Source organism: Gymnoscopelus microlampas (assembly GCF_963454915.1).
Source record: "Gymnoscopelus microlampas genome assembly, chromosome: 1".
In the NCBI taxonomy this organism is placed as follows: domain Eukaryota; kingdom Metazoa; phylum Chordata; class Actinopteri; order Myctophiformes; family Myctophidae; genus Gymnoscopelus; species Gymnoscopelus microlampas.
Window position 1 is genome coordinate 20,772,025 of NC_139962.1, and position 24,478 is coordinate 20,796,502.

The 24,478-nt window shown below is 41.8% G+C and overlaps 1 protein-coding gene across 5 annotated transcripts in view; it reads right to left on the reverse strand.

The window, feature by feature from the left end:
* Positions 1-24,478, reverse strand: part of trpm7 (transient receptor potential cation channel, subfamily M, member 7) — a 70,135-nt gene that overhangs the window by 12,497 nt on the left and 33,160 nt on the right. For 4 of the 5 annotated variants that reach the window (XM_084052196.1, XM_084052195.1, XM_084052194.1 and 1 more), the window contains exons 13-31: positions 24,247-24,300; positions 23,657-23,797; positions 22,055-22,186; positions 21,379-21,656; positions 19,971-20,199; positions 19,346-19,501; positions 17,168-17,311; positions 12,253-12,384; positions 11,816-12,067; positions 9,745-9,919; positions 7,669-7,801; positions 6,594-6,775; positions 4,984-5,116; positions 3,874-4,685; positions 2,712-3,014; positions 1,592-1,686; positions 1,102-1,198; positions 570-646; positions 35-72 (exon numbers count right to left, since the gene is read on the reverse strand). In XM_084052196.1, coding sequence (XP_083908322.1) covers positions 35-72; positions 570-646; positions 1,102-1,198; positions 1,592-1,686; positions 2,712-3,014; positions 3,874-4,685; positions 4,984-5,116; positions 6,594-6,775; positions 7,669-7,801; positions 9,745-9,919; positions 11,816-12,067; positions 12,253-12,384; positions 17,168-17,311; positions 19,346-19,501; positions 19,971-20,199; positions 21,379-21,656; positions 22,055-22,186; positions 23,657-23,797; positions 24,247-24,300 — 3,563 coding nt within the window. The remainder of the gene's footprint in view (positions 1-34; positions 73-569; positions 647-1,101; positions 1,199-1,591; positions 1,687-2,711; positions 3,015-3,873; positions 4,686-4,983; positions 5,117-6,593; positions 6,776-7,668; positions 7,802-9,744; positions 9,920-11,815; positions 12,068-12,252; positions 12,385-17,167; positions 17,312-19,345; positions 19,502-19,970; positions 20,200-21,378; positions 21,657-22,054; positions 22,187-23,656; positions 23,798-24,246; positions 24,301-24,478) is intronic. The other variant, XM_084052197.1, reaches the window with a different exon arrangement.

The window sequence follows — 24,478 nt, forward strand, 5'->3', positions numbered from 1 at the left end:
GGCAGGTGGTGTTTGTGAATAGCAGAATACTCACAGGCTGCTGGCTTGGGCCGACTTCACCTGAACTCTTTCCTGCAGTAGAACGAGAGAAAACACACGTACAGTCAATTACAAAGGCTTAAGTCTTACAGTGTCAACACCAGTGGGGGAAGAAATACTCTGATTTGTTACTTAAGTAAAAGTAGTAATACCACAATGTAGAAATACACTGTTACAAGTAAAAGGCCTGTATTAAAAAACTTTACTTGAGTAAAAGCACAAAATAATTGTACTTAAAAGTACCAAAAGTAAAAGCTCTCAACATGTCACGATGCAAAGCGTTGTGAGCTTCTAGATCTGCTGTTTTTGAGTAGTTAGAATTGGGGTTTGTATTAATAATAAAAATAATGTGTGTACATAATTGTGATGTGAGTGTGAAGACTTAGACTGTAATAAATCCTTCAGTTTAACAGACATCCTTTTGTGTTCTGACTGGAGTGGACATTCTGTGGAGGTTGCCACCGGTAATAAGTAATAAGCTCATCAACATATTAATAATTCACACAATTTGTTAAAATCAGTATTCTGACCAGGATAGCAGCTCTGGGGTCCTCGTGAACAAGGATGTCTTCAGCCGACACTCGGCTCCTCTCTTTCTTTTTCAGAGCTACAGAGAAAGACAAGAATAATCATAATCAATAGTCGTATAAAGCTGAAATCCATAATTTTGTGTGTGAATAAAGCAGTATGTTCTATTGCAGGCTCTACCTAGTTTACCCCTGGGGAAATTATCTATATTTACAAGCCAAGTAGACACATACAGGTTTGTAACCCTGAGAGTGTACAAAGCCCCCTACATGCTTCCCATCCAAAGTAAGAACTAGTTCGGACAGGGTAGGTTAAAACTTTTTTTCTGACAGGTCAGAAAAAAGTTCTTAGGTTGGATGGATTATGACTTAAAGCATACTGTACCAAACTCAGGGGCCTTGAAATTTAAAAGTTTGAGAACCACTGCTCTATTGGCTCAGTGGGGGAACAAAATTCAACAGTTGTGCGGGGGACCCGGGTTGGAATCATCACTGGTCATGAAAGTTACAGTCCCCTTGTTGAGTGTTTACTTACTAGAGTCGGGGTGGAGGAGGGCAGGACTTCTGTCAAACTCTGTGAAGCCAGCGTACGAGTTGACCACCCTGATATGACCCTGACCTTCAGAATGACCCTGAGAGAGACACATGCACGTTAAGGGGATAGGAAGTGCTCCCAACTGTTGATTTTCAGTGTGCAACACATTTTTTGTAGCAGTTATAATGTTAATGAAATATAAAACCAATTTCACAGGTGAAATGAGAAAAGACTGGATTACCGGATTACTCACTTGAAATTCAGTGTACCAAGAAAATATATTCCATTCTTTTTTTAAAGTGTGTAATTTATTTAAGACTTAAATGCGATATTTCACAATTGTAATCTTTTCATCCAGGACCTGCAGATGTCCTGTTAAATGGCAAAGCACTGCAGGACTCAAAGAAAAAGGCCTTGATGACAGAGCACACAGTGGTATAGGGACAAAGTAACAGATTCACACACGCACGCATGCACGAACGAACAGTACCTGTTGTCTGTGGCGTATGACTGGGCTCTGCTGTCTGCTGGAGGTGGACAGGTCTTTAGGAGATGAATGCTGGAGTTCCATACTGTCTCTATGTCCTGAAGAAAATTAAAATAACACTGTGATGAGCTCCATACTGTCTCTATGTCCTGACTACATTAAATAATAACATTGTGTGCACGTCAGTGGTAAATTGGCATTTATTTTTCCAAAGTGTAAAATATATTAAGAAGTTGGAAAATGGTCTGAAGTTGTGTAAAGTATACACGATTTGAAAATGCTTGAACATTTGACATTTAAGGCCTAATATTTCTTCAATTGGTACAAATTGCTACAAAACCTGTGGCTAGCCAGTCATTATGGGCATGAAAGAAGTTGAAGAGTAAATTTAGGTCTGATAATTATGTACCGTGTTCAAATCATCTACATTACATTATTTCAGACCTTTTTCTTTATGCACAATGTTTAGGTGGTAGAAATGTGTGGATTGATGTTTGCCACCATGCTTATAGCTAGAATTCACAAATACTGTACTAAGATATACATTTCCATAAGTTTGTTTTAGTCTATTTCGAGTACCGCAGTTGTAGGCTTTATATATGAAAGTGTCAAAACTTTTTCAGAAATAAATAAAATATCTGATCTACAAGCTCACATCGTATTGTGATGCATGCATTGTGAACTATAATGCAATATGAGTACAGTATAAAGGGATTTGTGGTTAAGTTGAATAGAAAAACAAAATACAACTACATATTTTTTTCAAATCAATTTCCCTTTGATTTCTATATGGCAAAATGGCACCCATATGGTACAGTACTCTAAGTAGCTAAAAACACACTCACAAAGAACTCATCTCCACATCTTCAAATGTCAGACAAATCCATAACCGATCATATTAATAGGGTAACAAACGTACAAACAATCGATCACTCATGCTCCAGTCAGGTCACAGCCCTTCAAAAACACCCAACAGAGGGACAGAACACACAAAGCCCAGACAAAGACAGACAGAAGCCTGGAAAAGAAAACCGGAAAAGGTCCCCTGGGACCCTGATGATCTAGGGGTCCCATGAGGCCCCAGCACCCAGCATACGCAGCCCTGCGCTTCATCGTCTCAAACCTCTGGTCCTGTTTGGCTGTCTGGGCCTCGGCGTCTTGGTAAGCAGGTCCTCTGACCTGCTCTGCCTCAGTCGGGAGGCCGTTGGTGGGGCCGCCGCTTCAGACACACTGCCCTTTTTGTTCTGTTGTCGTCCGCGGGGTCTCCTGGGCACCGCAGCAGGGGCTAGGGCACAACCCTGGACCGATGACGAGGTCATCGGACAGACAGCCTCGGGAGCCAATGGGGCGTCAGCGACTGATCTGCTCTTGTCGTCACAGAACGCTCCTTTTACCAACCCCCCTCCCCCCTTCCTCACCAGGGTTTCTGCAGGTTCGGGTAAGTTACATTTAAGACCTTTTAAAACTTCTCAATGCCACTCAGACTTAAATGAAAGCACTTAAACCCTAGCATCCCTATTCACGGGGAGGGGGGCTTTGGCTAAAAATAGCTGATCTACAAGCACACAACATGTTGTGAGTGTGTAGATCATCTATTTTCAAAGAGATTTAGTGTAGCAATGATAAATTCATAAAAATAACATAACTGTCGTTCATGGATTTGAACTAATATGAAGTGGTTAAGACCGCTTTATCAATAACAAAAACATTACAAAATAAAATAAAATAAATTATTTGACCTGTCTGTGGCATTTTAAGCATGTATTTAAGCCTTTTTAAGGCCTTATTTTTTAAATGCATTAATTTATAGACTTTTTTGTGGGTCCGCAGAAACCCTGCCCACTCCCCTGTCTGTCCTTGCAAGATTGTCAGTGCAGCAAGCAAGCAGAGAGGGGTAGCAGACACAATGACAACAGTAGAACAGTGGCTCCCAACCTTTTTTCCTTGGAACCCCCATTTCTTACATATGACACGAGCTGAGAACCCCCACACATACACGCACACACAAACACATGCATACACAATCTTGTGCATTTCAAACACGTTATGCACCTATGTACTTCTTGTATGACTAATAGTAATACAATACATTTTTTTAACCTTTTTGGAAAAACTTTGGAAAATGTTTTAAATTTTTGCACGACCCCACCCAAGGGGGGGGGGGGGGGCGGACCCCAGGTTGGGAACCACTGCAGTAGATGCACGCGCACACACACACACACAGTGTTCATTCTTCCACCGCTTTCTCTCCACCTCCACGTGCTCAGCCTTCCTTTTATACTTACCCACAAAAGCCCCGAATTCTACCGTGGTGCTGTCTGGCTGGATGGGATGCTGGTACAGCCCAGCGAGGGCCAGTTCTGGGTGGCTGGAGCCGCTGGGCTGGGATGGGGTGCTGCTGACATAAAAATGAGCCCCGGGGGAGGAGGGCACGTTGGGCAGGCTGGAGGGGGAGTCGGAGAGGCCCGGCTCCTGTGGACGGGTCAGCTGCCTCTGGGTGAAAGAATGGCCTCTGAGACGCAGCTCTGGAGGGGTCAAACCAGCCACTGTGGCACTGTGGGCAAAGGCACCGGCGCTGGCCGAGGAGCCAGCCTCTGCAGCTGCGTGCCCCTGCCCGGCCAGCCCCCTCCTCTCTGGGCTAAGCGTGGGGTTCAGGTTGGGGTCCAGCCCCAGTCCCGCTCTCCGGCTGCTGCTCCCCACGAGCATCCCTCTCCCTGCATTCCCACTTCCGAACAGAGACTCCGCAATGCTGCCTCCTGCCTGCGGGAAGGAGGAGGCAAAGGAAGAGCCAAAGTAGGCCCCTACGCTACGTTTGCCCCCTAGCAGAGAGGGCTTAGAAAGAGGCCCAGCGTCTGTGCTGGAGCCAGGGCCAAGGCTGGGGACCACGTTCTTGGAGAGACTGAGTTCCCTGGTGATCTGGTTATGGACGTGGCTGGCTTCAGAGGCTCTCTGTGCTGTTAGGGCCTTCAGCGTGTCCACAGTAAGAGCGGACAGGTCCTGGAGGTGTCCGATCTGAGAGTCCAGTGTTTGCAAAGAGCGTTTGATGAAGTTAACTCTGTTTCCAACCTCTTTTAGCTGGATGCACATTGTCTCAACCCTGCGAGCAGAGAAAGGACATGGATCAGATTTCCACACCACAGAACACAGAGGAAAAACACTTTTTAAATTGAAAAAAATGTGAAATAAGTCATGACTGATAGGAACGGTTTAGCAGATCTAATGTTTTATTTAAGTGTATCAAGCCACATAAATACAGTCCAAGCTCACAAGTTAATCTTGGTGTAGTACCGCTTTTATCTTGTTTGTTTAAAATAATGTAAACTCTCAAAGTGGGGTATGGGGACCCCCCGGGGTCCTTGAGGGGGTCCCCAGCTAAATTAGTCAATATTTGGCACCTGTCTGAAGTGAGGCGTATGCGCTCCTCGCTCCCCGAGTGGAACTGATCGTCTTTCTCGTGGAAGTAGGTCTCCATACACTGCTCCTCAAAGTCATGCAGCTTCTTCTGGTCCTCCTCAGTCAGAAACAGCTCTGTAGGACAGAGGAACACAGCCTTACCATTATTTTACTATTATTTTACTTGTGTGAGAACAAACAAGTGTCATGTCAAGTGGCATGACCCTGCAGAGAACAAGGATAGGGAATAAGGCTGCTACTAGCCATCATTGTGGTAGTCTTTCATACAAACAGCTGATCTGAATCTGAATGTGAAACCTCTGTGTCAAGTCCAATCTTATCACAGATAGATGATAGAATTGTAGCGCTCCCCAGTGGTGGATAAAGTACTCAACCCCAGTACTTGAGTCAAAGTATAGATATTCCTGGTCAAATACAACTCAACTAAAAGTGAAAGTTGCTCTGTCTAATTTGCAAAGAACTGGAGTACTTGCTTTTAAAAATACTCTTAAAATATTTTTTAAGAATGCTAAGTACAAATTACTATATTTTCTTTTTAATATTAATGCGTTGCTGTATTAAAATGTAGTAATTTCCACAAAACATTAATATTTTCTATAAATCTCCCAAAAATTAGTGAAATAAGCGATGCGTTGTGAGCTTGTAGATCAGCTAACTTCCCTATGTTTGAAGCTACCTTACGTACCCAACAATCTCACATGTCATTTGGCTTGGATGAGAGGGGGAAAATCTCTCTGATGGTTTGTTATTTGTCCAAGAAATGCTAGTTAGTTAATGAATCCATCCAGGAGAGTTACAGCGGTATTGATAATTACTAGACTGTGGTGGACGGCTTATAACACAGTGACTTACTACTAGGGATGCAACAACCTACCAAAAATGCATGATACATAGGGGAAAAAAAGGAAAATAAATGACTAAAATCTGTAGGACACAACAATTCATTTCCCATTCAAATGTCATAACATGAGCTGTGAGTGTAATATAGCTGAGTAGCTTTTGAAGTCCGGCCATCTGAGGTTAATGAGCTGTACTCTGCTTGTTGGAGGCTCCGTGTCACTTCGTACAGAGTTGGTAGCGCTGATGACTAAAACATGCAATGTCTGAAATTCAGTGTTTGTTTTCCGTGAAAGATCGCTACATTCCATGCAGCTGCCATTTCTAATGACAAAACAAACATAACATAATGGATACAAGACTGGGGGTGTAAGAATGGGGAATGTGGTGATGGAGGACTTTAAACCTGTGTCACATTGTGCTGTGTTCAGTTTAATATTGAATAAAACTTGCAGTGAGGCTGGAGTTAGCCTGCCTTAGAAGCAAGTGTAGTGCCACAAGAAACTAGGATCCAGGTAAACCAAAAACGTAGCATCAGTCTAAACAATAATACTAAACGCACCCTCAAAGGCAAACCTTTTTTTCATTTAAATTGTAAACCTTCTTTTACGGAATGGGTTCCCAGATTGACCAATTGCTAGCATCAATCGCGGCAGAAGGTGGCAGGAAGGGGTACGGGGAGAGTGAAGTGCTATTGGATGGACCAAACTGGGGGTCCTTGAAATGAAAACGTTTGATAAATCACTGTACATACTTGGTCCGTAGATCCTCTCCTTCTTCCTCTTCCGGCACATGCAGTAGAAAAGAGAGTAGACGTGGCACAGCAGGATGAAGGGGGGAGGGAGGACAGGCTTCTCATGGTAGGCCATGATGAAATGGTAGCGCTGGTACTTCCACACCAGGTTAGAGATGGACTTCACTTGCAGATACACATTACTGGAACCAACAAACAAGAGGATAACATCATGACCACAACACGGGAGAGAACACACTTCTTCCAATCAGCACGGGATAGAACACAACACAAATAGTCCGATCCATAAAGTCAGTCAGTATTGTAGGGCTATTATTCATTCATAAATAGACATAGTCATCGTTGACCGATATGAAAAACATTCAGGAATCAAGGTCCCTTGGCTGCTGGCAGCCTGCACAAGAAATATAATGCTGATGATCGCCTAGATAATAGGCATTTACAATAGTGCTCCAAGGCGATCAGGTGAAACTAGGCCCTAGTAGTTTGGAGGTTGATCTGCAGACACACAGACAGGAGGACAGACGGGAAAGAATGCAATTATTTATGCCTGGTCTAGATAATTAACCACTTATGCCCCATTTTATACTTCAGCGATTCGAAAATTAACAAACTACAAGCTTGTGATCAGGCTTGTGGTCGTTGTTAGCTTGTATATCTGAATTTTCGGGGTGGAAAGGTGAAAGATTTTGAAATGTTTGAACATTTTTGGCAAAAATGACATGCACAAAATAAGGATGCCAGGTTTTGCCCTCTATGCCATATTATTATGTGATTTAATCTCATACAGTAGTAGTTCTCAAAGTGGGGCCCAGGGACCCCCAGGGGTCCTTGAGAGGGTTACAGGGGATCCCCAGCTAAATAATTGATAGTTAGTAACCAAATGGACCCTTACAGGTCTGTTACTCTGAGAATGTACGAATGGAATCAACTGGATCCTTACTGGTCCATTTGGTTCCATTCATACACGCTCAGAGTTGTGGGGATCCATGGCCTCTAACGCATACCAAACTTAGGGTCCATGAAAATAAACAAATTTGAGAACCACTGTCTGTCATACAGCATTGGGTCTTACTTGAAGAAGGCGATGAGCAGGTTGACCATTAGAATATATTGTACAAAGAGGTAGACTGCTTGCAGCAGAGGAGTCAGCCACACTCCTGCCGTGCACAGAGGCTTGACCGCTGCCTCACTGTTATTGGCACACACTGTGGAGAAAGGGCACATTATACACATTTATAGAGATACACACAATCATCGACTTGAGGTGTGAGCACACTGATTTCAAAACAGAAGCTCCATCAGGAGCGGTGCACAGCCAAACAATCGCATGGCTCGACAAAAAGGGTTTCTACCATTTGGTTTTGAGAATGAAGGCCGGGTGATACGGACAAAAATCAAATATTTCGTTATTTTTGACCAAATACCTTGACATACTGGGGCTATATTGGGGCTATATTGTGAGTATGATCATTGGTGCTTTCACACAATTTTTATAATCATCAGTAATGCCTCTATAATAACTAAGTGGGGCAAGGCATATAATAGAACACCTATCAGTCAGGCAAGTTCAGAAATATACATAGCTTTACTAATAGTCTTTAATAATCAGCTAAATATAACATATTACGACGAAATCCAGACAATATCTAGTCTCATATCACGATCAGGGTTTCCGCTATAGGCAATGTTTTGGCCGGCCACCGTGACTGGCAAGATTCAACTTTTCCGGCCAAAGGGTAAATATATCATGGCTGATTAGGCCATGATATAATAAACGCAGATACGTACGTGTGCAGTGAGTGAACCACCCAACTGAACACCTTGTTGCATTTAGCGCAGCGCTTCTTTCCACATTATCACAGATGCAATCTGTTCCTGCATTTATAGTGTCCTAAAGCATCAACTCCATCATGTAGAGGTGTCGCTTGCCAAAAAGAACAGAATAAGTCAGGAGGACAGATGAGTGATCTGCTTGCGCGACTCTGTCGTACTACAGAATAAACAAGCTTGTCCAAATAATAATAACGATGATAAAATAATAAACGTAGCATTTTCCCAGCTGGCCACGGTGGCCGGAAATGATTATATTTAATGGTCAATTAACATTTAAATTGGTCAATGGCCGGCAAATACTGGCTAACGGAAACCCAGGTCACGATATTGGTATTATGTCGATATACTGCTCAGCAGCCCTACTTGAGAATAATTTGAATAGCCCTAGAATTTTTTGACTTTCCATCTAGTCGATTTTTAATAACTAGCATTTGGTTAATTTCCCCCATTCGATACACACAGTGTGACTTGTCTACTGCCCGATTGTTACTTGGTTTCGTGCCGTGTCTTGTACAGAAAGTAGCAGTTACAAGCTCACAGCAAGTCGCAGCGCGATGTGCTCTTGTAGATAGGCAATTTTAACTACTGTATGTGATACCACCGCGCAAACCAAGTAATAAATTCCCCTTAATAAAAGCATGACGAATGGTCGCTTCCTCACTTCAGATCTAAGCTCATAATGCCTGCGGTGCTGTGGTGAGTGTGTGAAACCTCAGGTTGCCAACTCGGGTCATGGAGCAAAGCCAGGTGTTTTGTTCTAGCCTTAGCTTCAAACGCTCCCGATTCAACTGGTGATCACTTAATCGCAGCCTTTTATCCAGATCACGTAACAGTTGAGTCAAGTCCGTTGAATGCTGCGGTGAAGCAACACGCCCTCTGCTGCCCCCCCCCCCCCTTACCCGAGAGACCAGAGTAGACTCTCTCTTCTCTCTGTGCAAACCTTGTTTTGTGAGACAAGAGACCAATGTTGTCTCTCTGTGTGTGTGTGTGTGTGTGTGTGTGTGTGTCTGTGTGAACCTTCTGAGAGAGAGAGAGAGAGAGAGGGGTTCTCTCTGTGTGAACCTTGTTCTGTGAGACAGAGAGACCAGAGGTGACCATCCCTCTCTCTGTGCAAACCTTGTTTTGTGAGACAGAGACAGAGAGAGAGAGGCAGAAGGAGTAGTGCGGGGGGCGCGATGATGATTAGGTCGTCGTGGGTTTGATTCGATAGTGGGGGTATTTTTCAGTGACAATCAGCTGCCATGCTGTGGTGAGAAGCTTTGAATAAAAGCGTCCTTACCATCATAATCTCCCCTACCATCCTCATCCTCCTTACCATCGATTTCATAGGCATACACTTCCCCGTACATCATCCAGTACGGTTGGAAGACCACGTCTTTGGCCAGTGTCCAGCTGGGCTCCTCGTTTGGGTACAGAATGGCTTTTCTTGGCACACCATAGCTCAGCAGGACTATGGCCATTATTACTACAATATAAAACATGTTGGCCACCTGGAACACATGTTAGATGTTATTGCCAGTATGTAAACGTGTTAGTGTGAAGTGTTAGTGTGAAGCGTTTTAACTTGAGTAGAACATTTCTGTTTTTAATATAGTTCACATACCTCATATAGGACTTCAACTGTTGGTAACCACCAATATGGCTGAGCTAGGGACCCATAATCAGGACTGAATTCTTAAGATTTGTTTTGAAAACCTCTGGAAAAAACCTGTGTATTGTAACCAATACACGGGTGTATGGTTGATTCTGGAAATATTAGACTCAGATATGGTTTCATTATTGTTTCGTCTTAGGTGCTAGTATTTTGAGTTGTTTCTCATCTTTTATTTGATCTGTTACCTTATTATCAATATTAAGGAGATTTAAAAATGTTAAATTGCCAGTAATGACTCTGGATCCCAGACTTCTAATCATTAGACTCTAATGGAATGAAACCTCACCGAATGGAAAGGAAAAATGGAGCCTAAAACAGAATCCACAAGTCAATGTTCGGTTCATCAACATTTCAAGCGGTGGCACTGAACATGGACGTGTGAATTCTGTCTTGGTTCAACTAAAGCTTATGATGATGACTATCTGTACAAAACCCACAACACGGAGGGGATTAGAAACCTGAGAATTAGTGGTCAGTGACTGATAGGGGTTGGGCTGGTGGTAAAGTCTGGTAGTTGTTAACGGGTTAGGAAAACACAATGCTTACAGTACCTGGTCACAGAATGCGCACGAACAATGCTGTCTAGAGTGCAAACGTCCAGATTAAGATGATCAACCATTTTGTGAACGCACAAACATAGCGACAACTGGACAGTAAAAGTAGTTTTCTATTTTGTCAGATAAGCTCAGAACATTCAATGGCATTTGAAGAACTACACTGGATGTAGGGCTGGGCAATTAACCGAAAATACATCGAAACTGATATTTAGAACCGATAACCGACTTAATCTTGCTCATGTAGGATAATCCAGAAGCAGTTTAATTAAAACATTTTTTGATATAATTTTCTTATCCTTAACCCACACATTGATTGCCTAGAACGAGTTAACTCGTTTTTCAAATCCATCACTTGATTGCCAAAAACTAGTTATTTATTTATTTTTAATTTGACCCAAAGACCAAGGAGATATGATTTTTCGAAGATCTAGACTCCTATCCACTTCCTTGTTAACTTAAAACGTAAAAATTCTGTATCTCGTCTCCTGAGTACTTTTTTTTTTTTAATGAAAAATCTCTGGCATAAAACTGCAAAAAATCTGAAATAATTCAGGCAGGTTAAGTGTTAAGACCTGAGGCTGATTCAACATATGCCTTCTAAATCAGTAGTTCTTTCTACTTTCTTTCTACTTTCTACCACTAGTTTTTCATGCCAAGCTCCCCCAAAATGATATGTATTTGGCCGAAGACCACCATCTGAAAATGTTTTGTGCCAGGGACCCCCAGAAGAGAAGATTTGTGTTAAAAATGTATTTAAAATGTTTCTAACACTTTAAAGATTTTTCAAAAATGTTCATGAATAGCAGATGTACAAGCTCATAGCGCGGCACGAAGTGACACGCTATGAGCTTGTATATCTGCTATTTTTGAGAACCACTGTTCTAAATCCTAAGAGTTTTCTGAAAAACTCGCCTATACAGTACAGCAATATATACAGCTAAAATCTAAAATTACACAGATGCTCTCCCGGTTTTAATAGGTAAAAAAGCTGAACAAATAGATTTTTTTATAATCAACTAATTAGAATTAGTCTGATTAGTCACTTAACCTTGCATTATCCTTTGTCTTACAATGTAGTACAAAATAATTGTGATATTGAATTGAAGTCATAAAGCCCAGCCCTATAAGAAATTATACAAATGTATCGTACATGGCTGATGTTAAGGCCAACTCACCATTTTGGCAATCATCATAACGTATGGTCCTGCTTGCTGGTTGACGGCCAGGATATCAAGGAGACGCACGTACCAGAATATGATATTAAGACAATAAACTGTCCTCCCCCCGACAAAAGTGTCGTCTCCACCCAACCTCAGGCCAAAGCCCAAGAAGAACGTCAAAATGGCCAGAAAGTCAGAAATGTTGAAATAGTCACTGAACCACACTTTGATCTTCTGACTTATCTTTCCCGCTTCTGACATAAACATCTGGAAAGAAAAGAAAAAAGAAAAATCAGTATCAGAATCTGTTTAATGGTTTTCTGTTTAATCTGTTGATCTTCCTCAGTCTGAGGAAGATCTACCAGGTTCGAACATCACCTAGGTGGTAACCAAAAAAAGCTTGATCCAGTGTGAGGACTCTTGTTCTCTTTCAGGTGTTGGGTTGAACCCACCTCTCTGATCTTCTCCACGGCAGAGGTGAAGATGTAGAGGATAACCACCCACTCCTGAGGAGAAGGCCAGTCTGGTGGCATCTTCACCAGAATCACATAGGAGTAGAACATCAGGAAACCCAGGTAGAAGAGCTGCTCAAAGGAGACACACAACCAGAAGGATAAAAACCTAGAAGAAGTACTCAGATTATACAATCGAGGTGGTCGTATTTGGTCTCTCTGATCTTCTATTGAGACATTTAGATCCTGTGTCTGGTTTGACAAGGCTGGTTGACACGAGGTACTGCCTGAAGGTCAAGATTCAATTTCACCCCTGAGCAAGCAGGCAGACGCCATCATCTCAGTGGTTAAAATTTCAGCACTCACGCAGGAGATCCGGGTTTGAATCCAGGGTAGGACAGGAAGGTTATAGAACAACGTACTTTAGTGAAAGTGCAAAAGCATTTCTTTTTTCTTCATTGATCATGAAAAACAAACATGCAATATGTGTTTTGCCCAACTTGCACATGCTGACCACTTGCAATATCCTCATGGCCCACCAGTGGGCCCCAGCTCACAGGTTGGGGAATCGCTGAGCTAAACAAGCCAGACCACCGGTATGGTCCTTTAACACAATATCAGACCTGATGGAAATAAAAACATACAGACTTGTTGTTAAGAAGTATATCATCATAAGCTAGTCCCATATGTTGACACATTGGGCTCAAATACATCAACAAACATTGTTGCTGTCGGAAGGAAAACCTATGTGCCCAATACAGTTACTTTTCAGGGAAAAAAAAGAAAAAATAACCTTTATTCCAATGAATCCAGTGTAGTTATAATTTAGCCACAAGCCATTGTTAATCATTTTCATTGGTTAAATATTTATAAAACCCAAAGACAGATTTCTTTCAACCATGTTCAACTGGTGTCTCTATTTTGGCCATGTCAAAATCCACTTAATGTGGATTCAGTCTATAACAGGGGTGAAGTGACTGTTGTTGTGATGATATAAAACAAAACTGAGTTTGACGCATTCCCAGAGTGGGGGCCTCCCTTTCTAAGATATTTATAGAATAGGTCAACAGAGCCGGTCTCCAAAGGGACGGGATCCCATCAAGGCACTGTGAGGCCAGGACCACATTGCCTGCCTGTTCCGTTGGACCTCTGTGACTGTGTGTGTGTGTGTGTGTGTGTGTGTGTGTGTGTGTGTGTGTGTGTGTGTGTGTGTGTGTGTGTGCGTGTGTGCGTAATTCGGTTGTGTGAAGAGAGCTGTGTGGGAGAGACATTTTTCTCTGCTTTCTTCCAAGCCAGATTCACATTTCTCTACAAAAAACATTTTGTCAGTGGAGAGAAGAGGGAACAATACCTCACTATGTTGTTGTTTTTTTAAACACTATTTTACAACATTTGTGAATTCAATTGTCGTGTTACATCTGCGTATCTACACCTGCAATAAGATTGCACATTACATTGATTTGTTTCTGGCTAGGCCTAGTGCATGTCAGTCCGACCGTCCCTGTCTCTAAGTCTATCTATATGCTGATTTTGTCGGTGACAGAATGCACATGTTAACTTTGCTTCTATTTGCACCTATACTATGCACACCTGACCAGCCCATGAGCAGAATGCCAGGTTGGATATTAAGTCATATTTATACTGTCTTTTATATTATATTTACCCTTTATGTTACTAGTGATACTATGTCTCTGTACTTGTTCTCCACACTTACGTATGCACCTCTGTGCGTGGACACAAACTTGACAAGTCCAGTCTCTTGGTGCTAACGTCGTAAGGTTAAACTACTAGGGAAAATTGGCGAAGCTTGACGCGCAAGCTCTGAGATGTTGGGGGAAACAGATTCAGGCATTGACGGTATCTCTATATGTGGTAAGTCATTGATTGAGCGCTGCCTGGAGGACTGGCTCATCAGTGCTGAGATCAGGGCTGAGGCAGGCATAGTGTGTGGAGATAAGCCCTGAGCGGGGCTTCATTATGTGGATGAGTGCTTTCCACTGATGCTATCGATACAGCCACAGCACTGAACGGTGCAGCAAAAACAACCGTGTCTGCCCGTTACTTCTAAACAATGATGCCTGGGTCCCTGGGAACCGGCCTCAGGCCTACTTACAGGTGTGTGAGAGAGAGAGAGAGACTAAAGGCCCTTGCACGGCGGTGCCTACGTAGCAATGTTAGCTATGTTGGAAGTTCACTCATTCAATCCTGTGTCCTGTGAGCACAGTTTTCATTTTTGGCTCGGAAAACAGAGCAAGCAAAGCGGACAAATTCAGCATCTCAAGAAAATGACGAGGACTGACTCCACGTTGCTATACAATCCACCGCCTCGTACATTATACCGTACTATCTTGTATCGTCTAGTCCAACAATAGACTCACGTAAGCATTAGGTACTGTATACGTTAGTCATATAATGTGGGAAGACATTAGGGACCAGTCGAATTTTACAGAAGGGGGTCCCTGGAGGAAAATAGGGGAGGGTCATGCCTTTCTAATTTTAGTACAAGGGAGGGTCAGCTAATTTTACTTTGAATCCAAGGGAGGGTCATGCAATTTTGAATTGATAAAATAGTCCATTTTTTATACATTTTTTTTAGTACAGCAGAACAGTGGTCAATGACCCCTCTCTATTTCAAATGATACAAAGGATTCAAATCCAGTAACACCTTGGTCTATTTAGAATCATGTCGTTAACAAGCCATCAACGCACAGCAAGTGTGAACGACCCAGTCAAATCTATTCAGCGTCTTAACGATGGTGGTTGATCAATTAAGCAACACTTCAACAGGTGTTACGCATATTAGAGAGATGCATTATCCCAATTTCCAACACAGAGATATCCTCTTTTAAGTGTGTTTTTGTTTCTCATAGAATTACATACACCAGGTAGGTTACAATGACCAATTTATAACTGGATATTCATAATCATTTGAAGTAATTCTGTGCATGTGATTAATTTGGATCTATATGGACAGTTGTGCATAGATGCCAGAACCAGAATCATCAGGCCATAATTGATAGCCTAATTGTTAAGACTTAGACAGGGGCCATTTTCGAATTGCACAAGTACAAGCACATGTGATTGATATGGGCACATTTCCTACAAATGATGACTCAACCAGGTAAACCGGTACAGTTTCCCTTGAAATTCTAACTCCCATTTCTGTGGAAGTATTTAAGGGAGGTTTTAGTACATCAAGGTAAATACAGTCTTTTATTTAATGTATGATGACGCATCAATGTTGTCAGTTACTTGGAAGTCGGAGTACATCAAGGTAAATACAGGCTTTTATTTGATGTATGATGGCGTATCAATGTTGTCAGTTACTTGGAAGTCGGATGTCCAAATAAAAGCCTGTATTAACCTTGATGTACTAAAACGTCCCTTAAATACTTTGCGCCGTGTGTGTGTGTGTGTGTGTGTGTGTAAAACTGTCATCCTTGAGTTGAATTTCCTTTCTGTTGTCACGCACATTAACAGTATCCACCATCGATAAAATAAAATATAATACAAATCTTCACTTTCCTACATTACTAAATGCATGGTCAGGGACCACATGCAATACCTCCACGGACCACCAGTTGAAAACCCATGATGTAGGCAACAGTGTAGTCACCATAGTTAATAATTATGGGATTCAATGGGTTTCCCACATGTAAGTTTAGAACACTGTCCATTCTGCTACCACTACAGACACTACACTATGCATTTAGCAAGACTGACTACAGTAATGTTCTAATCAATGTGGAAAGCAAAACATTGGACATATTATCAGTTTTAAATGTCATGTTGTTGTATTTGATGGGGAGGGTTAGGGGTGTCAAGATAACACTAATTTCACAATACATACATGATGTTTGGCATATGATATCGATATGATACATTATTAATGTTCTTTTCTCATGTATCATCAACATTGGCCATCATCTTTAGTTTAAAATAACAATTATAAAGCACTTTAAAAACAATTACAAAGTGCTTTGTACACACAAATAAATACATTTGTGCAAGCTTAAGTGAAGTTAAGAGAAGTGAAGTTCTCACTAACTATACACCCATTGTTTCAGAGGACAGATAGACACTAATATAACAAAAATAATATAACACTGCATAACTATAAATTCCACAAACCTCATATTTTTGTCATCTGGACTTTACGAACCAAGTGCAGCCTATAGTTATTTCCAACAGCTCAAAAAAAAATCTATAATACCAGATACAGTATAATACCATGTAAACAATAGATTAGATGTAGGCCTAATTGAGAGTGCAGACTGGCATAACTGCTTTGACGCATGTCACATTAACAAGCGTCAACGAGCATCAGCTGACACACAACACCTCCCCTCTGCAGTGCTTTAAACTGAAAGTGACTGGAGTCGGTTTCATTTCTCTCCAAAATATCTTGAATATGATGGAAGACATGATTAATAATTACTGTGATTATGATAATCTTTACATTTCGTATCATACACCATACAGTAAGAACTCCTATAACTTTCACCGGCAAAAAAAAGAAAGAAAAGAAAAATAATTGAATAAAGAAAAAAATATTACGATACAGTATGACATCTTGACAATACCTATCGTCACATTTTAATACCACGATAGGCTATATCGTGGGACAATATATCGTGACACTCCTATAGGCGGGGAGGGTTAATCTTTTTTTTTTAATCCCTTGGGGAGGGTCATTGATTTTTTTTTTTAGTCAAAGGGAGGGTCATGGCATTTTAGATCAGAGTACATACATTTTCTCCAGGGGTACCCTTCTTTAAAAATCGACCTGTCCCTTAGGGATGCATAATTAGTCATATTAGTATCGGCAATATCGTTCTTAAAAATGCAATCGGTATCAAACCAATATCAATATAAAATCCAGAGTCAGACAGAGAACGAGGTGTGATTTGTTTACCGTGTTGGACCAGAACTTGACGATGGGGGCGTGGTAGAAAGCGTAGATCTTGCGGGTCAACGGCAGCTTCCTGGAGCGAACGTGGGTCTCCGTCTCACTCTTGAGCTCAACGTGGTCATGCACCCTGGTCTCTTTAAACACATCCTGCAACAAAAAATCAACACAACATGAGGATGCAGAGAGGGAAACTAATGTCACTTTACAACTACAAGAGCCGAGTGAACCGTGCCGTGACTGCCGTCTAACATATTTCACAGGTTCTGGATTTGTTTCCATACTCCGTTTCACATAAGATTCTCAGAACCTAAATTGGGCCCTGCTCAGGAGTCTCTCTCTCTCGATTGAGAGTGAGAGTGAGAGTGTGAGAGAGAGAGAAAAAGTGTGGGAAAGAGGTAAATAGAGAAACAGACATGATAGAGTGAGGAGGGAGAGAGAGAGAAAAAAGCTGTCAAATAAGAAAGTAAGTCTGTGTGAAAGACACAAGAGAGTGAAAGAACAGGAAAAAGAGAGAACAAGAAAATGAAAAGAACAAACAAAAAGAGAAAAACGGAGGTTGCTGCATCCCACTAGGAGTTAGGACTAGGAGTTTGAATCCTCTCCTGTGCTCCATACAGGCCATGTTCATGACCCTCCTGCGCCACAAACATGCTCAAGCCAGGGCACCTGGCAGCAGGGTTGTTAAACAGACTCCACACGTGCTAGGCTGGTGGTTCCCAAACAATGGCCTAGTTTTATGGGCCCCTTTTGAATGTTTTTAAAACTTATTTCAAACGATAAAATAGAAAGAAATCACTTTCTTTTCATTTTTCAAAAGAATTACAGAAATAAAAGGAAATTATCCATAAACATAAAAAAGTAAATACATTAAGACATACTGAAACTAGCCAATCAACAAGCTTGTAGATCAGCTATTTATGAAATAGGGGAAAGTAATTAATTCATAATATAATTTTTAAGTGAGGGTTCCGGCGAGAAACCAAACCCTGTGCTAGGCTCCTCCGTGACAGGTCATTCCATGTGTATAGAGACACACGGGCGGAAACGGAAGGCCTACAAATTCACGCCCACTTTTGAGACAGCGCTGCTACTCGGGGTCCGTTAGAAAGATGAACTGCAGCTCTCAATGCAATCTTTATGAGAGGCATTGTAAAATACCGTCATTTCATTGGTTAACTACTGAGGCTGTAGCGACTTTTTTGGTGTTCTAATAAAGTGTCCCATTTGTTTGATTTGTCCTTTTTAATGTCCCATATCTGTCATCTCGATATACTACCCACAATATACTATAATATACTCCATCAGTATGTCAAAACCGCTAGCATCGGAGATCTAGACTTTAAGTGGTCGCATGGTATATACGTCAAGGACGCATCCCTTGAGGTTTTCAATACCCAGAAAACTGGCGAAAGTGGACGTTTTCAATATGTTTTGGTCATTATCTCTGGAACAGAAGGTCCAATCTGCTCAGTTCAAAGCTTGTTGGGTGCGTGACTTTGAGGACATTAAGCACGCAATGACACATTTTCGGGTTATTTGTTTTTTTTTAGGAGAGGCGAGATCTTAGTTGGGCAGGTGACCGCCTGTCCTGCCTCTACAGTGTGGGTACACCACTGGTCGGCGCTCGGAGCTCGTAAAGACAGTGATGTCACTGAAATGCGACAACTTGTCTGTCTGCCGTCTACCCTCTGCTGTGTTAACATTATGGGTAACTCGTTAAAGTGGCAAATTAAATGTGAAACACATCAACTATTAAGAAAACAAGAAGATATGTTGACAAAGACACTCCATACATTTGGAAACATATTTTTATTTAAATCAATATCGTCTCCAGTTAATGCAGGATAATTTTAAAAGTAGGCTAATTCTCATATCCTCTCATAGGGAATGCATTGAGAGCTGCAGTTCGTCGTTCTAACGGACCTCGAGTAGCGGCGCTATCTCAAAAGTGGGCGTGAATTTGTAGGCCTTCCGTTTCCGCCCGTGTGTCTCTATCAGAGGAAGCATTTGGTTTTGATATCATCCCATAGGACCAAACAGTCCCGTCACCAACCAGCAGGGGTCAGCACTATAGGGAATTCGGGAATTGGCATAACAACTACATTGGCAGAAAAGGTGGGGAAATTGCCAGCAAAATAAAATATAATATAAAATATAGATAAATATAAAGCGTAGCGAGACCATTTGTATGTCGTCCGGTACATTGTGGAAGTTGTGTTCACTGTCCTCCATGGTCATCTGGTGGTCATCCTGGTTCTGAGGGATGTGAGCCATCTCTGCTTTGGTCTTATACTCCAACAGGAGGATGGCAGGAGGCACCAAGATGCTGAGGATCACCTACACACACACAAAAACACACACACACACACACACACACACACACACACACACACACACACACACACACACACACACACACACACACACACACACACACACACACACACACACACACACACACACACACACACACACACACACACACACTCTAATGATTCTAGTAATACTATCAACATTTAAAAATAATATAGGAATATAATAAAAAATAGGAACTTAAAGTATACTACGTTGGTTCCATTGATCAAAGCCGGAACACAATCGATGGATTATTAAAATAAACACGCTCTGAAGATGCATGTGGCCCACCCATCTGACCACTGGCACACACATCTGGCTTCCGTGTTAAGCGGTCAGCTGGGTGGGCCACGAACACTTTCGAGATTTTCGAAAGCGGGCCCTGGAGGGAAAAAAAGGGTTGGGAACCACTGCTCTACAAGCTTCTACTTTGATGTCACGCAGACTGCACCTTGTACCAGGAGTTCTTGCGCATGTTGAGGCGTCCCATCCACATGTCAGAGAGCAGCAGCTGGGTGCAGGTGTGAGCCACGAAAGGCCTGAGGTGTGACGACACGGCCAGCTTCAGACACGTGCTGTTGCTCCAGTTCTTCAGCTCGTAGGTCAGCAGCTTCATGGCCATGGTCTCGTCCTGTCTGAACGACTGCTCCAGCAGGTCCACCGCCAGCGTCCCATACTCACTGCAGTGGAGAGGAACAAAGAACAAACAGGTGTCAGGTGCAAACCTTGTACGATTGTCCCAAAACTGTTATTTTTCAGGAAAGGGGGGGAAAAACCTGTGTTACAATGGAGCCAATGTACTTATTTGGTCACTATCTCTTGTTGATGATTTTCATCAGATAAATATGGATAAAACCCACAGACAGACTTTCATTTTCAATTTGTTTTAAATAGTGGAAACAGCAGATCTACAAGCTCACTTGTAGATCGGCTATTGTTGCTATACTTTTGCACAACACTCTAGTAGGACAAAGCATGGCATTAATTTATGAAAAAATAAACATGAATTATGGAGATACAAGGTTTCTGCCTGACAGTAACTTTATACAACTTTAATCCCCATTCATTTCATATTAGATACTTTAGAATGTTACCTTAGTGCACACAGTGTGCTTGTTCAAAGACATTCAAGGTGAGTGAAAGACCTGGACGCTACAGGAAGTTGTCTCCGATTACCAAGCTACACTGATACTCTAAAATCATTTGTAGATGCTTCATATTTCATATCAATACTGCGTCCCTGTGTTCTGTTTATATCTCTTGGGAGCATTATGAACCAACTGTGTACAATGTTCATTGTCATATCAAGCTGGTAACCAACAACAAAATACTCCTGTGTTAAAGCGCAAGGACACTTTGGTAGAGTTTGGGTTGGGTAGTTACCCTGTCATGATGTAATTCCATTAGTTGCTCCATTGATTAGAAAATGATATTCCGAAATTGTCTTCCCATAGAATTTTATTGCACACTGAAAGTCTCTTTTAGCACATAAATGAACACAAAGCAGATTCTTATGTAACCAAATCTGACACAGCACTTATTATTATTATTTATTAATTCATGTATTTTATTTGTTTTAAATCAAATGTGAAACTGTGGATCCAGTCCGGTTCTTGATTTTGCAATTCAAATTGCAAAATGGCATTTATTTATTTTAAACCCCCACCATGTCAGCCTTTGTGATGTTACATATTGGCAGAATCAGCTTTGTTTGTGTTAATTTATGTGCTAAAAAGGTGCTAATCGATTTAGTTGAGTAAAACATCTGTTACAATGTTTTCGGGCCGAAATATATTGATTATTCAATTAACCTGTACAAGTAAGATTAAGTCAATTTTCAGTTAATTGCCCAGCCCTACTTTGAGTACTCCTTCAGCTCCTCAGAGGTATCATCCACGACGTCGCTCTTCTTGGCCTCGTAGCACATGGATCGGCACAGCTTGCAGGCCACCAGGGCTTTGGCCATGTTCTCCTCTCCATGCTGCCAGAAGAACAGCGACATCTTCTGCCTCTTCATCAGCACGGCCCACACCAGCAGCTCGTTGAACGGGTAGGGGAACCGCCGCGTCTCCGGGTCGTCGATGTCCACGATCTCCTCCTTGCTCCTCTTCTTGTTCTGCTCCACGTGAGACTCCAGCTGAGAGACAGGGAGGAAGGGAGTTGAAAGGGGTTAGGGTTAGAATTGGAACTTAAACCCATTAAGACCTGGAAACGCATCTGTGTCACTTTAGATTTCTTTGGCTATTCAAAAATAGCAGATATACAAGCTCATAGCGCGGCACTCGGTGCCGCGCTATGAGCTTGTAGATCTGCTATTTTTGAAAAATATTGGGGGAAAAAATGTTTAGATTTTTTTCAAAAAACTGTTAGGATTTAGAAAACATTTTTAAGAATCGCCTCAGGTCTTAATGGGTTAAGTAAAAGTAGCAATATCACAGTGTAAAAATGCTTTGTTAGTCCCACGTTCAAATTTCACATTCAAAATAGCGACGATATGGCGAGCCTAGTGTCCAGCTGGTGGCAGAATGAGATTACCTTGGGTTTGTAAGGCTGTGCGGTCTTGATGAAGTGATTGTGTCTGGTCTTCTCTTTCTTATCGGCCTGGATGCTGAAAGACTCGTGACTTTTCCTCAGATGAGAGCCTGGACTAGTATGACGACCTGATCTCTGTAAACGACACACACAACAGTCTTAATTTAATTAGGGTGCACAATTATAACCGCATAGGGTCTGTTTGGTACACTTGTACACTCTCTGATGGTCAGATTAATTAAATTAATTAAAAGGATTTACTTCAAATACTTGAAACAAAGATTCACAAGGTATCAGCAGAATTCTTTGGTTTATTTGAGTATTAAGAATCATTCAATTATTTATTAATAACATTCTTAAAATATAAAGATAGAAGCTATGTATTATATGTAGGCAACATGGGTAGAAAAACATTTATATTAATTATTGCAGTAGTTGAAAGAGTACACGTATTAATATATTACACATGCGCACGCACGCACACGCGCACACACACACACACACACACACACACACACACACACACACACACACACACACACACACACACACACACACACACACACACACACACACAGTAAACATGAGGACTCTCCCGGTGCTTCTGTTAAGCTCTTGTATCTCATTATATCAATAAAGAAGCGATACGTGTCCAGACAGGTTATCATGTAGATTAGATTAGATTGTCAGGAATGACACGCTAAGGATCATTCCTTTGAACAGTTTTCTCCTCTAGCAGGCTTAGTCCCTGGTAAGATGGCTAGAAGCAAAGCCAGCTCTGCAGTACAGTACATTATGTGAAACTCATTGTCTAGCAGTTAGACTATATGGGTTTAAAACCACAATGCATGGTATACGCATGTAATTCTCTTCATTGTATGCTGAGTCACTGAGGCTGAAGGGTCTTTCACGTGACAAGAATTGAGCGCTGTGTTCAATGCCAAGTGAAGCAGTGACTACATGACATAACTGAGTGCTGCCAGCCACTGAAAAGGTGTTGCAACATTTGTTGGTTTAACAGTTAATACAGAACAGGGTTTCCTGCAAGAAAACCCTAATCTAGGTGCTACTGGAGGGGGGCTCAATAGCGATACAATATCCAATACGACTATGTGTACTTATTTTATGCGAAACCTTTTTCATCTCGTTTGGGCAACATAGAAAGTACACAGTTAGGGGCCCCTGGTGTGGCTATTGTGATGGAAGACCTTTGAACAGTGTTTGTACCAAGCTTGGATCGGAGCGACAGTGCGCATGTGGCAGCCAGGGGAGTGGCTATACTGATGGCAGACCCCTGACCAGTGTTGGTGCCAAGTTTGGTGCGGATCGGAGCGACGGGGTGCCTTGTAGGTCCGCATCTTACATTTGTGACATCTACCGTCCGTCCGTCCACCCGTCCGCCGTCGGTTGACCCTCTAGGCAATTTTAATATAGAATTGTGTAGCAGCAATACAGCAACGAACAATTTAGCCATGTTTATACTACGACGTGGAACTTCCATCTGGGACGGCAGTAAGACAAGGCCGCTATCATTTACGTTTAGAGTGTGTGTGTGTGTGTGTGTGTGTGTGTGTGTGTGTGTGGTCACCTTTAACACAAACTCACCCTGCTGTTGCCATGGAGATTGTTGTAAATGATGCGGAAGCGTTTCCTGGTGTAGTTACACCTGTAAGTCCCGCCCATCAGATACTCGATGACCAGGCCCACGTCAATCAAGGTGATCTTGTAGTTTGGAGGAAGGTTACCCTACAGAGAGTTAAAGGAAACAATGGAAGAAGAATGACCACTGCTGTCTGCTAAGAACTGCTGTCTTAGCACAATTAAATTAATTCCAAATCAACTTTAAGTTGGTTTTGTCAATGCATGATTGAATATTGAATATTACACGAAAATCATTTTACAACAGAATTTTGATTGATTGATTGAATACTTTATTAGCAGTTTGCAAAAATGGGAGTGTTGTCATCTCTTTCATTAGCTCTGGTTAACACCTACTGAAATTAAGCAATGACTCTGCTGAGCTTCTTCTCAAACAACAAAAAAAAAACGTTTGATTAACAGTTAGCTTCGGGCTGTGTCCCGCACTAAAAACCACGATCTACAAGCTCACAAAGAGCTTATAGATCTGTTATTTTTCGGTGTGCGACGCCCACGTGCAACTAAGTATAAGTTAAACTTAAAAGCCGATAGGTTACCTGTTTGACATCCCTGACCAGATGAAGTAGAGTTGGATTGTTGGGAGCTTGTTTCTGTAACAGAAGACATGCAGACAAACAGGAAGGAAGAGCTCAGAGCTATGATAAACCATTATTATGTATCCATGTGTTTTAGTGTTTGGAACTTCAATAAAATACCTTGAAAAATATAGATATTCAATGACACTGGGGGAAAACACGACATGATTTCAAGGCATAAAGATTTTTAAAA